Source organism: Hydra vulgaris, chromosome 09 (genome assembly GCF_038396675.1).
Source record: "Hydra vulgaris chromosome 09, alternate assembly HydraT2T_AEP".
Classification (NCBI taxonomy): domain Eukaryota; kingdom Metazoa; phylum Cnidaria; class Hydrozoa; order Anthoathecata; family Hydridae; genus Hydra; species Hydra vulgaris.
The window spans coordinates 10467952-10483895 of NC_088928.1; the positions used below are offsets into that span (position 1 = coordinate 10467952).

The following is a 15944-nucleotide window of genomic DNA, read 5'->3' on the forward strand; positions in this document are numbered from 1 at the left end:
AGATAGAAAGCTTAAGCATAAAGTTGTAGTTAATGGGAATTGCTTTTATGCAGACATTATTACTGATACAGAAGTGAGACTGCAGATATTTACTGCAGAGCACGACAGTCCTATAGGTGGTCATAGCGGACAAACAAAAACAACTGCAATGATAATGGAAAAATATTATTGGCCTAATATTAGTGGAGACATTAAAAATTGGGTAATTATTACTAAATAACAAAATTAGGTAATTTTGTTTATTTAATTTTATTTTCAATATGTGTATCCAATAATTTTTTTTAAGATGCACATTTTTATAATTAGCTATTTATCTGACTTTGTTTTGACTATATTTCACAGGTAAACCAGTGCAAACGTTGTCAAAAATCTGGTCATCTACTTACTGTACCAGAGCCATTACATTCGATAAAAGTAAAATTTATTATTTTATTAATGAAAAACCTTATAACTAATTTTCACTAACAATAATGAATTAGATACATATATTGATACATAAGTTGCAAAATAAAACTGGGAAAACTAGTGTCACAAATAAAACATCAGTGACTCAGACCCCCATTTCTATAATCCATAAGCTTTAAGTTTGCGCAAAAAACGATAGTGACCTGAACGAGGTTGGAATTGGGTAACAAACTTATCAGATCTTTGTCTTACAACTTTCTTATCATGCCGAAAGGAAGTAATAATACTTTTTTTTAGACAACACGAGTATGGCAAATTGTTGGTATCGATTTTGTAGGACCATTTACAGAGACATCAATGGGAAACAAATACTTTATGAGTTGCACAGATTTGTTTTCAAAATGGCCCGTTGCATTACCAAACAAGGAGGGTATAATGGAACCAAAAGCAATAATAAAACTTGTAACAACTTTTGGATTTCCGTCTGTAATACTTTCTGACAATGGAACTGATTTTTGTAATGAGGTAGTAAACTTATACTTAAAAACATCTAGTTTTCAATTATTTGAATGTTTGAAAAATAGATTAAAATTTGTTGATGACTTTTTAGCTAAACAATGAAATGTATAGAATCTTTGGAATAGAAAGAAGGAAAACTGCAATCTACCATCTGCAAACAAATGATGAACTATGTCGAAAAGATGAACTATGTCATTTATGTGGCAATAAAAAAGGACCGAAAAGAATCAAAAAATCAAAAGTTAGATAAATGTGTATAATAAAAAATTTCATTGATGATGTTTTTATTCATTTAAAGATTAAGTGTTTTGTAATCGATAATTATTGTTAATGTGTGTATAATAATCCAATTTGTCCTAAATCATAGTAAAATATATGAAATCATTTAAACCATCGCTATTAAATTATTTGTAGCAAAAAATATTTTTTTTACAGATAAAATGTGACAATTGTATTCCAAACAGATGGTTTCATACAGAATGCATTGGTTATTTTGAGAAAACAAATTGCTTTACTTACTTACTAAATTGTTCCTTTACTTGCTCAAATATTACTCCTTATCAAGTAAGTTTATATTCAAATTCATGAAATATTCTTTTATGTTTGTTTCAATTTAATTTTTCTCATTTACTCAGGTAAATATAAATTGTAGAATTTTAATGAAATAAAATATACTACAACTAACTGTAAAAATTTATTTTAGGTTAACATTGCCGACAAAAAGATCAAGACAAAAAAACAATAAAGTTGAGTATGGTCTATACATATGAGAAATTATATAGTTTATATATATGTTAATTAAGAATAAATTAGCTATAATTTAAATATATATGAAAAATAGGAATTTTTAAAAATATATATTGTGTGTTTTCCCCAATCCTGAGGGGGCCACTTTTTTGTATTTTTAATTTTTATTCGAAATCCGAAACTTTTATTCGATTCTCGGAAACACGAAACTTGACGAGCTATGCGCTGCACGGTGAAGCTAAATTGAGCGCGGTACTTCCAGAGACATGGTGGTGGGAGTCAAACGCCGAACCTTTTGCATACAAAGCGAGCGCTCTTACCACTACCCCACTACCGCAAGAAATAAGATCAATTTAGCACTTAGAATGTCATACCTCTCGTGTATAACAACTGTATTCAACCTAAACCTTAGTAAAATATAGGAAATAAGATCAATTTAGCACTTAGAATATCATATCCCCCATGTATAACAATCGTAATCAACCTAAAATCTAGTAAAATATAGGAAATAAAATCAATTTAGCACTTAGAATATCATATCCCCCATGTATAACAACTGTATTTGACCTAAAACTTTGTAAAATATAGGAAATAAGGCTTTATGGAACAAGCAGTCACGAAGTAATAAATCTGCAGAAGTTATTAATGAATCATTTGGGCTACAGTTTATTGTTCCTAATCAGGCGAGATAGAGTTCAATGTACATGTCTATGGAACGTATGAACAGGCTGAAAAAGGAATTAATGCGATGAACGGCGTTTGTGACAACCTTGATTTGTACAGTTTTGATGAGCTGAAGTAGCATTTATTGCAGAGTATGTCTCTGTTATGAAGTCTCTTGCTCAAACTTTAGATATCTTGCAGTGTGAAATAAAGGTCTACATGGCATACCTGCTGCCAACTATAATGACTTTCGAAGAAAAAAAGAAGTTTCTTCGCAGCAGCTCAATCCAGTGCTGCAAGCCAATGGTGGAAAAAATTGATGCTGCCATAGCAGATTCAGTCAGTGCATTATGAATGCTGAGTTAATAACAGCAGCAATTGTCCATTCAAAATTTAAGACAGTTGGCTAAAAGTAGTGACATTGCTAGTACAAGTTCAGCAGATGAAGCAGCCATGTTTGAAATCGAAGACACTTTTTTTCAATTTAGATTATCTTATAACACTAGTACTGCTACAAATAATATTGTTTCAACATACATTAGTAGCACCAGTTCATCACTTGATGATCTTCATGGCTCTCCACTGTTGAAAAATGTCTTTCTTGAACTTTGCCAGCAAGTGCAACCTGTGAACGTTTATTTAGTGTAGCAGGTTTATTTAGTGTAACAAGTGTTCATGCCAAACCGCACTAGAATAACAGATGAACATTTTGAACAGCAACTACTATTGCAGGTCAATGGAAAATTATAGTAGACCTGCCAATCTATTGGAATAAGCCTATTAATGTTGATGAATATATTTCTTTTATTCCAAGAAAAAAAGATTTATAGATCAACTTGATGTGTTTATTTTTGCGACGCGCAAAAGTACTTCTTACTTTGTAACTAAAAAGTACTTTCAACATACTGTATTTTTTTACTTTTACTTAAGTATTTTTGTTCAGCAAGACTTTTTACTTTTACTTTGTTACTTAAGTATTTTTAAAATGTAACGACCCCAACCCTGATTATTAGTTTTCAATTTTTACCTAAAAAGATTGAATTCAAATAGGGCATTTATTTAATATCTATTATGTGTAAGCTGATAGGCAATGATGGTGTGTGCTGAAACCTTACAACTAAAACCTGTATATGATATGAGCTGTTAAATTTTTTTTATTTTTACAAAATGCACATGATCTAGGTATAAAACAATGTTTAGAGTAAATTAATACTTAAAGTAGTTAGAAAAATTATTTTGTGTGGCAAAACAAAACAACTGGAAACTGAAGGCTTGTATTATAAAAATGAATAAATGTATGAAATATGAAAAAATATAAAAATTTTGTTTTTAATTTTTTCTTTTTCACTTTCATTTTCAGGTTTATCTTGTAAATATACTATTTTACAGTCCACCACCACAAAGCATAATAATTGAGCGATCTACTAATTTTGGAATTTCTTTTCAACCTTGGCAATATTATGCATCTCTACATTTGGCATGGAAAATAATGGCCAACTTCTTCTTCCAAATTCAGTTAACTGTTTGCAGATATCAAAGTATTTTTTGTTTTTATTGATTGTTTGATATAATTTCTATTAATTTTTTTTTTTAAATTTATCTGCATAAATGATTTAGATATAAGCTTCAATTTTTATTGAATTATTTTTCAGAGGTTAGTCTTCTTTTGTCGTCCTAAATAAACCAGCTTTTAAAGTTATGTAATTAGATTAATTATGAGTTTGCCTCATAAAAACTTTATTTAATTCGATTTTTATGAAATTCTCTCATAAAAACTTTAGCTTAAAAATCTTATATAAGGATTAGCCTTTATATTATAACAATTGTGAAAAATGTTTCAATGAAAGAATTTATGTTTAGTATTCACGCTGTGCACTCGATAGATAACATTAAAAAAAGTTTAGCCACACAATGACTTCTTTATTATTTTAAGTTTTATCTAAAAGTTAACAGTCCTTTATTATAAAATTTATCAAAACAATGAAATAATTGCTTTTGAACACTATTTTATTATGATTTTTTATGTAACAGTTTTATTATAGCATTATTTTACATCTGATATTGATCTATTTTATTCAGTTCGACTTGACCAGAAAAGTTTAATAATAATCAATTAGACAATTTTAAGGGACCAAATGAAACAGTTCAAGATAACAAAAGTTTGAGTGTAACAGTGTTTAATTTACTGGGCTTTTACTGTATGTGTGTGTGTGTGTGTATATATATATATATATATATATATATATATATATATATATATATATATATATATATATATATATATATATATTGGCATTTGCCAATGTTGACCTCCAATCTAACTACAGACCTGAAAGTGTTTAAAGTCAGCAAAAAATTTCTGACCTTGTTTCTATGTTTCATAGTAAAAACTTTGAATTGATATATTTTTGCAGACCTGATGCTGACCTCTAAAAGCTTAAGGTTGGCAGTTTTTTGTTGACCTCATTTTTCCTAATTCCGAGGGCATAGTAATAGTAAATAATTTATACTAGCGTAGACCTCTAGCTTAGAGTTAAGTAAAAAGATTTTTAAAATTTAAAATTACTTTTATATTTTAATGTAAGTGTATAACATTGTGTTTGTAAAGAGTGTGCATTATCTATTTATTAGATCTTGTCTTACGTTATTTTTTTGTGATTAGTTAAAAGAAAATCCTTCACTGTCACTGTCTGTTTCTGTCAGTTAACTGCTATTAACTAGCAGAAATCTTGGTTTTTAGTATCAGGTTGGTTGCAGTCTAAGCAAATGATCCCCCATTAATCAAATAGAAAGCTTGTAGTTCTTTTTTACCATTTAGTTTTTTTTGTGTGTTACACAGTTGTATTTTTAAATGGCAGTAATTCAAGGATTGAAACATTGTTCAGTAAATCCTTAATTTTTCTCCCTGAAAATTATTAATTTATAACCCTCTATTATTATAACCACACCATTATTCTTCCCCATTAAATAGTATCACAGTTAGTTTTTATTAAATAGTATCATAGCAATATATCTGTACTTGTTTGTTATCTGTAAATTATCAAATCTGTTCAGTATAGCTGCGGTTGCCATCTCCAAATGAATACTAATTCTTGGCAACTCTAGCTGTACTATACAGATTTGATAATCATTAAAAAAATATAATGAAAAAGTTGTAGTATTCAAATAATATTGCTTTAAAACATCAAGGTACAAAAATTAAAACTAATAAAAGTTATTCACACTCTTTGCACACGAATTCAATTATTTTGTGATAATTGATAGTACAAGAAATACACTACCAGTTAAAATACTTTTCACATGCAACCCATTTGCTACTTGTAGCTTCAGCAGGAAATACAGAAACGATTAATTTGGTAGGGATTACAGGTGGCCGCAGGAAGACACCTAATATTTTGACTAGTAGACATCTTTGTTGTTTCGTTATATTTCTGAGATCGTTTTTGGGTTTTCTCAAGAACAATAATTAAAAGAATAACTAGTTATAATATGACTGAACTATCTGCAATGGCTCAATCCTGAGCCATTGCAGATAGTTCAGTCATATTATAACTAGTTATTCTTTTAATTATTGTTCCCTTTTCTTTACTACCATAAAGAGGCTTGTGAAACTTGTAAATTGGTAAGCTTTCCAGAAAAACGATTTCCAATTTTAAAAAATTTTGTTTTTTGTACTTCTAATTAGAATTTGATGTAAAAAAAAGATTTTTTACAATTTAAAAACACGCTTGAAATTTTTGGGGAACGCTTAAAAAAGCGCCAGCCGTAGTATTGGTGGGCGTGTTTGGCGAGCTCAAAACTGCAAGAGTGCAAAAGCGCTCGTCAAACGGAGAAGACTACATGGCTAGAAACTGGCAGTTACTTAAATTTAAATAAGAATTTCTAACTAAGTAAACTGCTACAATTCGAATCCATTTTCGCCTTTACTGTTTTAAAAACTCCAACATCTAGTGGTTGCAAAAAATGACTTGTGTGAGCTGGCAATGTGAATAAAAAAATTGAATGAAACCATTCTATGAAGTTTTTGCTTTCCATCCAACCTGACTTTACCTTAATTGAATTTCAATTCACTTTCATTACAGTTAAACACATAAAACAGCTTTTCATTTGAATTATGTTATTGATAAAAAATGTCAACTTGGCTGAACCATTCATCAATAATTTTCGTTTGCGAAGAAACCACTCTTACAGCTTACATGCTAGTAGCTTTTCTTTCACAGATCTTTTTTGTATATTTTCTCATGAAACTATTGTACCACTTTTGAATAGGTTTACCGGTCTTGAATAAATAAGTTTGTTTAGATTCCTTCAAATAGTTTTCGTCCACAGTTAAAATATCATTTCTTTTTAAGCTGAAGCCAATGTCACTCATAAACTGTACAAGTTCAATTATAAGCCTCTCCGTTACTTGGCCTATTGCTCTTGGCCTGCCAACACCAGCAACTCCATTTATTCCATTTATTCTGCAAAAAATAGTTGTTTTGGGAATATTATAGCATAAAGCGGCTTCTGAGTACGACATCTGATTATTATTGATAGCCTCAATACAAAGTTTAGTTTTTCTTTTGCAATCTTTATTTTTTTAAATTTTTGAAATTTTTTCAATTAACTAACGTTAAGATAAACAAGGGGTTTAGAAATTCATTAAAAAGTTAAAAGCGTTTATTAGTTTTTAAGTTAATTTTGTTAAAATACTATTGTTAAAAATTGTTGTTAATTACTTGCATGTGAAAACGCTAACTTTTGCAAAAAATAAAATGCATTCCAATATTTGTTTGGAATTTCGGAAAGGTTTAAGTTATGCAGAAAAGTACTGTTTTTTAAATATCTTAAGAAGTTTTGCTAATTTTTAACTTTTTTTTCAGATAAATAATCATCTTCAAATTCTACATCAAACAGTATGCAATTTAATTTGCCTTTTTTTTCTTTTTAAGTCGGTTTTGTTATTATATTGTTGGTTTTTCAGGGTTTTAAAAAGTGTTTTACTTGCAATTAAAAAATGTCATGGTATCAGTATATATTTTAAAAATGTTTTTTCATATTCTCATTACCCTTGTCTTTTAATTTATTAATCAGTTTTCTTTTTAAAAATCCTACAAAAATATGTAACAACAAGTTTTACAAAAATAAAAGATGTAACTAAAGCTATTTGAAATTAGGGAAATCTACAGTATTTCATAAAAAAAGGTTTCTAGTTGTGAGTCATCACAAGGTCACCATAATCTTCATTTAGAATTTTATTTTTAGGTAGCAACATATCAATCTGTTCATATTAATAGCTTCACATATTTTTCTAGTGTTATTATTTGGGTGACAGAAAGTATTTTTGAATTAACCCAATTAATTGTTTCTTTGCAATGTTGTGCAAGGTCCATAAATCCTGATGCTTTTAGTTTGCTTTGGTCACATTTTTTGATGCTCAGCCATACGTGTTTTAGCCTTTCTTCTAGCCCTACATAATAATATTTTTAAAGCACTAAATCTGAATGATGAAACTGAATGATGAAACTGAATTTTTTTTTTTTATATAATCACTAGAACATACTTGCAAGAAAAAAAACTCTTGCAAGAAAACTTTTAAATAACAAAAATTATATTTTGATATTAATATTGATATTAATAATAATGATATCAATGTTTGATATATTTGAATTAGTTATTTGTTTATAATAAATATCATATTCATGATTTTTATTTATTATTACTAATCATACCTAGATCATAAAAATAATTTTTTATATAATTTTTTGATTATCATTTATTAGTAATTATTTTCAGTTTTTTAAATAAACTGTTGTTAAATTTATTTATCAAATAACTTACAATTACTTCTTATTTTAATTTTGTTTCTTTAAATTAGTCCTAAACCATCATGGGAAAATATAATGTTTGAAACAACTTTACCAGGACCAGAAAAACTTCAAAGACCATTTGGTGTTCCTGGATGTTTAGATTTCAACTGTTCCCCACTCTGGGTAGAGTTTGTCAGAGCCACGAATGTGCGTGTAAAGTTGTCAGGACATACTTTAGTTAATGATTCAAATCATCAATACTTTGGTGTTCGAAGAATTGTTATTGGTGGAACGTAAGTATAAGAATTTTTTCAAACACTTTAGCAATTAAGATAAAAAATAAATGCATATAATATTTATACATGTGTAAATACATGTTTAGTTATAAATCCATGGAATGTTTTTATCAATATTCAATGTAATTGATTGATTAAATGCATAAAATTGATAGGAAAAATATATTACATAATTTTTTCTTTTTCTTTTTAGATTCATTAGATTCTAACATTTGATTAGTATTTAGTTTTTAGCTATAAATATTTTTTTACAAAAAATCTTAAAAATAAATTAAAAACTTTTATTATTGACTTTATTTTGTAAAAGTTTTATGATATTTTGTGGGAGTGTTAATACCCTGGTTATCAAGTTTTTGCGAATTGCAGTAAGCCAATAATTGCAGTAAGCCACTGTCTAGAGAATTTTTTTTCTAAATTAGAAAAACTCACCTTTGTTTTTGTTTATTCCAATGTTAATAATCGCTTTAAGTATTTTTTTAGTTATATTTGTTTTAGGGAAATGTGGAATAGTTTCATTTTAATGACTTTTTTGATATGTTATATTATGTATATATATGCACATATAAACATCATTATGATCAACATGTTTATCATTACCATCATCATTACCACCATCATCATCATCATCATCATCATCATCATCATCATCATCATCATCATCATCATCATCATCATCATCATCATCATCATCATCATCATCATCATCATCATCATCATCATCATCATCATCATCATCATCATCATCATCATCATCATCATCATTGTCATCATCATCATCGTCATTATCATCATCATCATCATCATTGTCATCATCATCATCATTGTCATCATCATCAGGCATTATGTTCCTTTTTTATGCTGTTTCTCTAATCATGGTCAATGCTCAAACAAGCTATCATCTTTACTATGATAAACCAATACTCATTCTTGCGTGGCTTCTTATTCAACAAGTTGCATCATTTTACTGTATCTGTCCCTTCATGCTATAAAATTTTTATTAATTCAATTTTCCTTGCCCATCAAAAAAACCTTATTACTCTTACCCATCTTTATGTTTTCCCTTTTAATGCAACCTATAACTTTTTAAGTCTTAAGTTAACCATTTCCTAGCTTTTTAACCTGTCCTCTATTTTAAAGTAACTCATAACTTAATAGTGTTTGCTTGCAACCTTGTTGGAAGTAAATTAGAGTTTAAAAATATATGCCAGCATTTCATAAATAGTAAATGTAAGTTTAAAATTATGATACATAAAGTATTATAAATTTTTTTCTAGCCTCGGCTATCAACCCAAGCTAAATGTTATAATTTTGCTGGGGCCGGGTTTGCAAAAAGTCTCATTTTTAGCACCCGGTTACTTCCTAACTTTAATTTGGTATTGAAGATTCTGTTTTATTTGGGCTATAGTATGTGTACCTATAGTTTGGACTGGTTAGAAAAAACGCACCAGCCAATAGTATAACTTGACTAACATAAAATGTAATTATAAAAAATTATAATATTTCTATATAATATTTCTATATTTTAGATGTGATTGTCATGGTCATGGTTCTGATTGCACATACTTAGACAATGCCAAGCCATACCCAAAATATATCTGTACATGTGATCCAAGAACATTTACTGAAGGAGAGCAGGTTCTGTTTAATTATTTAATGATCTTTCATCAATATCACATGTTGTATAAGTTTTTCATTCTGTTGTATTTTTTATATAGTGTGAGCAATGTTTACCATTATATAATGACAAGCCTTTTGTGAGAGGTACAATTTTCAAAGCAAATCCATGTAAGAAATGTCAGTGTAATAATCACGCAGACTCTTTTTCTTACTATCGTTCACTTGATGCAAATTTTGATATTAGAAATTCTGCTGGTGGAGGAGTTTGTAATTCCTGTAAACATAATACTATGGGAAGATATTGCGAGAACTGTAAGCCATTGTACTACAGACCAAAAGGAAAAAATATTTTTTCAGCTGATGTGTGTCAACCATGCAACTGTGTTGGGCCTGGTGTTGTATTTGGAAATTACAATTGCCAACAGGTTTTTTTTTAATTTTCAACTTATTTTTTGGAAATAAAAAAATGTTATAAATTTTAATTTATAACTTTTTAGGATGATAGTACACCAGGTATTGAAGCTGGTCAATGTAACTGTAAAAAGTATGCTATTGGACTCCAGTGTACTAATGTGAAGCAGGTTATTTTCAACTTTCTGCGACTAATTTGGAAGGTTGTACACAATGTAATTGTGATACAGCTGGAACTGTTAGCGGTCAAATAACTTGTCACATTTTATCTGGTCAGTGTGTATGTAAACAAAATGTGATTGGTGTCACATGTTGTTTAAACCCACTTGGCTGTTATCCTTGTAACTGCAACCCATTTGGATCTTTAGCGCCTGAAGAATGCAATTCACTAACTGGTCAGTGTACTTGTAAAGATAAATTTGAAGGGAGAGCATGTGATCGATGCGCCCAAGGGTTTTTTGGCCCAAATTGTCAACCTTGTGCTTGTAATATAAATGGAACTATGGGCAAGTAAAATATAAGTTTTTTGTTTATATTAATTCTATGCTGAATATTATTGATATATAAAAAGTTTTTGTTTTATGTATATTTACAAGCATTTACTGTTTTATTTTCAAGGTGTATTAAGTTTAGCATATAGTTTGTACATCAACTTGTTAATGTACAAGCTATATGCTTGTTTATCAACAAGTTGATGCATGGAACAACAGTCCTATTCAAGAGTTTTGATAACATAAATAAATCAACAAAAACACAGCTAACCTTCTTGACTGGGATAGGTTAATAGTAAAAATGTAACTCCATTACATTTTATTTTAGATTTATCATATGATACATTTATACGATTTAGAAATACAAACAATAACAATACAACAAGTGTTATATTTTCTTTAATTTTTAAATTTTTGTTAATTTGTTAAAAAGATATATTTTTCACATATTTTTTTACATTATTTATTAATTGTTGTAAATATATATAATTTATTTACATATTTTTAAGATATAGATAAACAAAGTTGACAATTGTTATATTTTGTTAATTTATAAATAAATAGGTAAAAATGCTTTTTTTTTCACTATACGTGAGAAAACGTTTGTTTTTGCATTTTATTGGGAAAAGCTCTTGATTTAAATTTTGATTACATTAAACTTTTTTGCAACAGCCAACTAAACATTAAGAAAAGGGATGAGGGTCTAAATTAATCGAGGACTCATTATATTTAAAAAACTCTAAGTTTTGAAAAACATCAGAAAAAATGTCACGCAACTGTTGAGATTTTCAAACCAATTATTTTCTATTGTTTACTAAAAATTATTGACATGAGGAAGCTATATAAAAAATGAATATAGAAATAATCGGTATGGTTCAGACTTAACATGACCGATTTTACGTGTCTGGACAGCTAGTCATTATTATTACTATTAATAATAATAATAATGATAATAATAATAATAATAACAATAATGACTAGCTGTCATTATTATTAATAATATTATTATTATTTGATATTTTTCTTAAATTTCTTGTTACGTGACAACAATAATAACCAGCCAAATCCAAAAAAGTGTGGAGTGAACATAAATCAACTCAGGATTTGGGTCAGGGCAGGCAATCTCACTGCCAGCCCTAACTTTTGCCCTGATGTATGCTATATCAAATATCAATTTAATGTTACAAAATTTCATTTATTATGCTACAATTAATAATTATTATAATTAATAAATGATACTCAATTAAATATCATTTACATTGTAAAATATCATTCACAAGAAAAAATAACAAAATTCTAGTTTTTAAATATCATTCCGATATCAAAATTTACAATGAGGGAAAATAGACAGCAAAAATTTCACTATTTTCACAATACTCATCATTTTTTTTTTATTTACTCATCAAGATAAATACTTTTATTATTATTATTATTTTATTTTTAGTGAATGATTAAAGTAAGTTTCAGTAACGAAACTACCATTAATCATTTTTAACAATAGACATCAATGGAAAGGTAAGCCACATTGTCTATCAACACAAAACATTACAAAAATAATGTTACATTGATACCACACAACAAAAGTACATAGCATAAGATATTTGTAAGAACACATTACATAATTGTAAGTTGGTAAGAGTATTCACCCTTTATCTTAAAATCTAGGGGAAAAAACACAAAAAAGTAAAAAAAATATGAAAAGCAAAATTATAAAATTAATTTAGAGTAATCTATATTTATGTTTCCAGTAAACTTTAATATAATATATTTGTTTTTATATTCAATATTAGATCTTCAATTATTATTACTTTAGGAGTTTGTTATTACTTTAAAGCCCTGGATTTTAGAATCAAGGTTACATACTCTCCCCTACACATTATGTCACAGTATTAATGTAAAGTTTGGAAATAATAAATATTGCAATAGTAATATAGAAAAATACTGTCTGATCTTCTTTAATGCTTCGTCTCAATGATTAAAAAAAACTTTTAATTAAATATTGAAGACTTAAACCTCTTATGATAAAAATTTAACTTTTATTCTACCTGTAAAAATATTTATAAAATTTAACCCCCCTCCCCTTTTTACCGTAGAGGACCTAAGATGGAGCCTTGTGAAACCCCACATAGTATTTTAAATTTTTTTTGTCTGAAGACCGTAATTTAAAGATATAAATGTTTTCGATCAGTTATGTAACTGGTAAACCATTTACGCTATTCATGGCATACTCCATAAAATTTTAGTTTTTCTAGTAATTTGATGATTAATGGTGTCAAATGCTTTTGACAAGTCTAGGAATATACCTAAAGTGTATTTATTATAAGAAGATGCTCCGCTGATAATTTCAACTGATTGTATAAATGCATGCTCCGTAGAGTAGTTTAATCGAAAATCATATTGGTTAAAACAGAGAAGATTGCTTTTCTGTCAAAAATGCAAAAAGCCTAATATACACGATACGCTCGATGATTTTTGAAAAAAAGATAACACCAATATAGGTCGATAATTTGTAATCAGCTTAATAAATCTTATTTTCCTGATGAAATGAAAGTAAAATATAACATTACAAAAAAGGAACGTGATGCCTGAGAGAAACTAAAGAATAAAAAAAAAATAATCATTAAATCAGTTGATAAAGGAGGCTATTTAGTTCAGATGGATACAGATTACTATAGAGATAAACTTGTGTACCAAGACCATTTATTAACTAAAATATATAAAAAGTTTGATAGTAACACAGATGAAATATGTTTTAAGAAACTTAAAAATCACGTGGATAAATTTAAAAATGTTAAACAAAAAAAGAAATTACTTATCTCAAAAACTATGAATGGAAAACTAGCAATTTTTATGCGTTACCGAAAATTCACAAATCTAATGCTAAAGAAAATTTTATAAAAGAATCTAATAAAGAATGTATTGAATGTTTATGCCCTGATGATCTAAATGGAAGACCAATAGTTGGAGGTTCTTTTTCGCCAACCCAGCGCCTTAGTGAACTCGTTAAAAAAATCACCTCTTGTACCAAAATTAACAACATATATCAAAGATGATTGGTACTTCATCAGAGTACTACCTAATGATATGGAGTATCAAAATACCCCTTTATACAGTGCTGATATTTGTAATCTTTATACTAGTATTTCTCATGAACTAGGTTTAGAAGCGATTCAATTTTGGATATGTAAACTACGTGATGATATGCCTATCAGATTTTCGGAAGCTTTTACTTTAGAAAGCGTGAATTTTTTTTAAAGAACAATAATTTTACTTTCAATAATAAGTTTTTTAATCAACTTATCGGAACAGCTATGGGAACAAAAATAGCTCCACCATATGCTTGTTTAGTAGTATCTTGAAGAAGTGAAATTATTTCCTAAAATTTTCACCAAATTTCTTCAATAAAATTGAATGCGAGAATATTCAAAACAATTTGAAAAAGATACATGGATGATGGTTTTGTCGCATATTAAAATTAGTTAATGTTAATTTGCTGTTAAAAGTGTCTATCTTTACACCCCGATATCAAATATACAGAAGAACAATCTAAAATTTTATATAGGAAAACCATACAGTACCAATTTTTAAACTTTTAAGACATAACAGTTATTGTACATGATAACAACATTATTAAAACAGATATTTTTTATAAACTTACAAATTACTATGACTATTTAAATTACAATAGCCATCACCCTAAACACACAAAGGAAAATATACCTTTTTTTTGAAAACACTTCTATTGTACTATCACAACGCCAACCAAAAAATATTTTAAGACACATAAGTACATCAAGCTTTAATAAGAAACCAGTTTTTATTAACGATAAACGCAAGGTTTTAAAATGCGTATCAAAACGTTGTAAGTTATGTACTATGTATTTTCAGTTTGTAAACCATTTTACCACATCATCTGGTAAAGTATAGTACATTAAAACTATCATATAATTCAAAAAATATTATTTATTTTCTATCATGTAATGGATGTGATGGAAAAACAACATACATTGGTAAAACTAATAACCTAAGTTTAAAAACTAATCTACACATCTACACATGCAGAACAGGTATTGGTTCAGATAAATTTGATAATCATGTTTTCAATCGCCTGTATAACGAACCTTTTTTTAAATTATTTCCAATGTTAAAACTATCAAATGAGAATTTACTTCTTATTTATGAAGCTCACCTACATAAACAGGGACATGACACAATGAACATATAAACAGAAAGTAATTATTTTCACATTACTTTTAAAATTTCCTTAATAACAACAATCAAGTGATTCTATATTTTTGTTAATTATAGTTTTTTATGCAGTGCTTCCAGAAAAGTATTAGCGCACTCGTAATTTTTTTATTATAGACAACTTCAAATCAATATAAACTGTAAAGTAATTTTAATTTTAAACTAGTCTTTTTTTTAAATGAAAGGTAAAACCAATTAAATTTAATTATAATGTCAAATATTGTCAACCTGCTTGTTTTTTTATGAGTTAATTAGAAGTTTAATGACTACTTGGAAAAGGTCTGAAATTAAGCGTGCAAAAGTATTAGCGCACTCATTTAAAATGTATTAGCACACTCGTTTAATTCCTTTGAGAAAAACTTTTTTGTTTAATTTTTGTTAAAGACTCTCTGCTAATTAACAATAGTTAATAAAGAATATAAGAAGAATAAATTGAAGTGGCGGGAATACCATTTGAAATACAGTTAGTTAAAACTTTAAAATTGCAACAACAAAAATCTGGGAGCATATCACTTGAAACAAAGTGGCAAGTTGTTGGCCTGAACAAAAGTGGTCTCAGCAATCGAGAAATCGGACGTCAACTTGAAATCAGTAAATGCAGCGTTAGAACAACGCTCAAAAACTATAATGAGTTTGGAACAGTCGAAAGAAAAAAATTGCACTGGTCGTCCCAAAAAATGTCAGAAAGGGACGAAAATAAAGCAATTATACTCACTAGACACAACCCGAACATGAGCATAGCCGAAATCGCCTTA

The 15944-nt window shown here is 28.1% G+C and overlaps 1 protein-coding gene across 1 annotated transcript; it reads left to right on the forward strand.

The window, feature by feature from the left end:
• Positions 1-1696: 1696 nt before the first annotated feature.
• Positions 1697-10951, forward strand: LOC136084555 (usherin-like). The gene is made up of 5 exons (XM_065804697.1): positions 1697-3872; positions 8195-8419; positions 9949-10057; positions 10138-10464; positions 10537-10951. The coding sequence occupies exons 1-5, from the start codon at positions 3814-3816 to the stop codon at positions 10702-10704; spliced, it is 888 nt and encodes a 295-aa protein (XP_065660769.1). The 5' UTR covers positions 1697-3813; the 3' UTR covers positions 10705-10951.
• The last annotated feature ends 4993 nt before the right edge of the window (positions 10952-15944 follow it).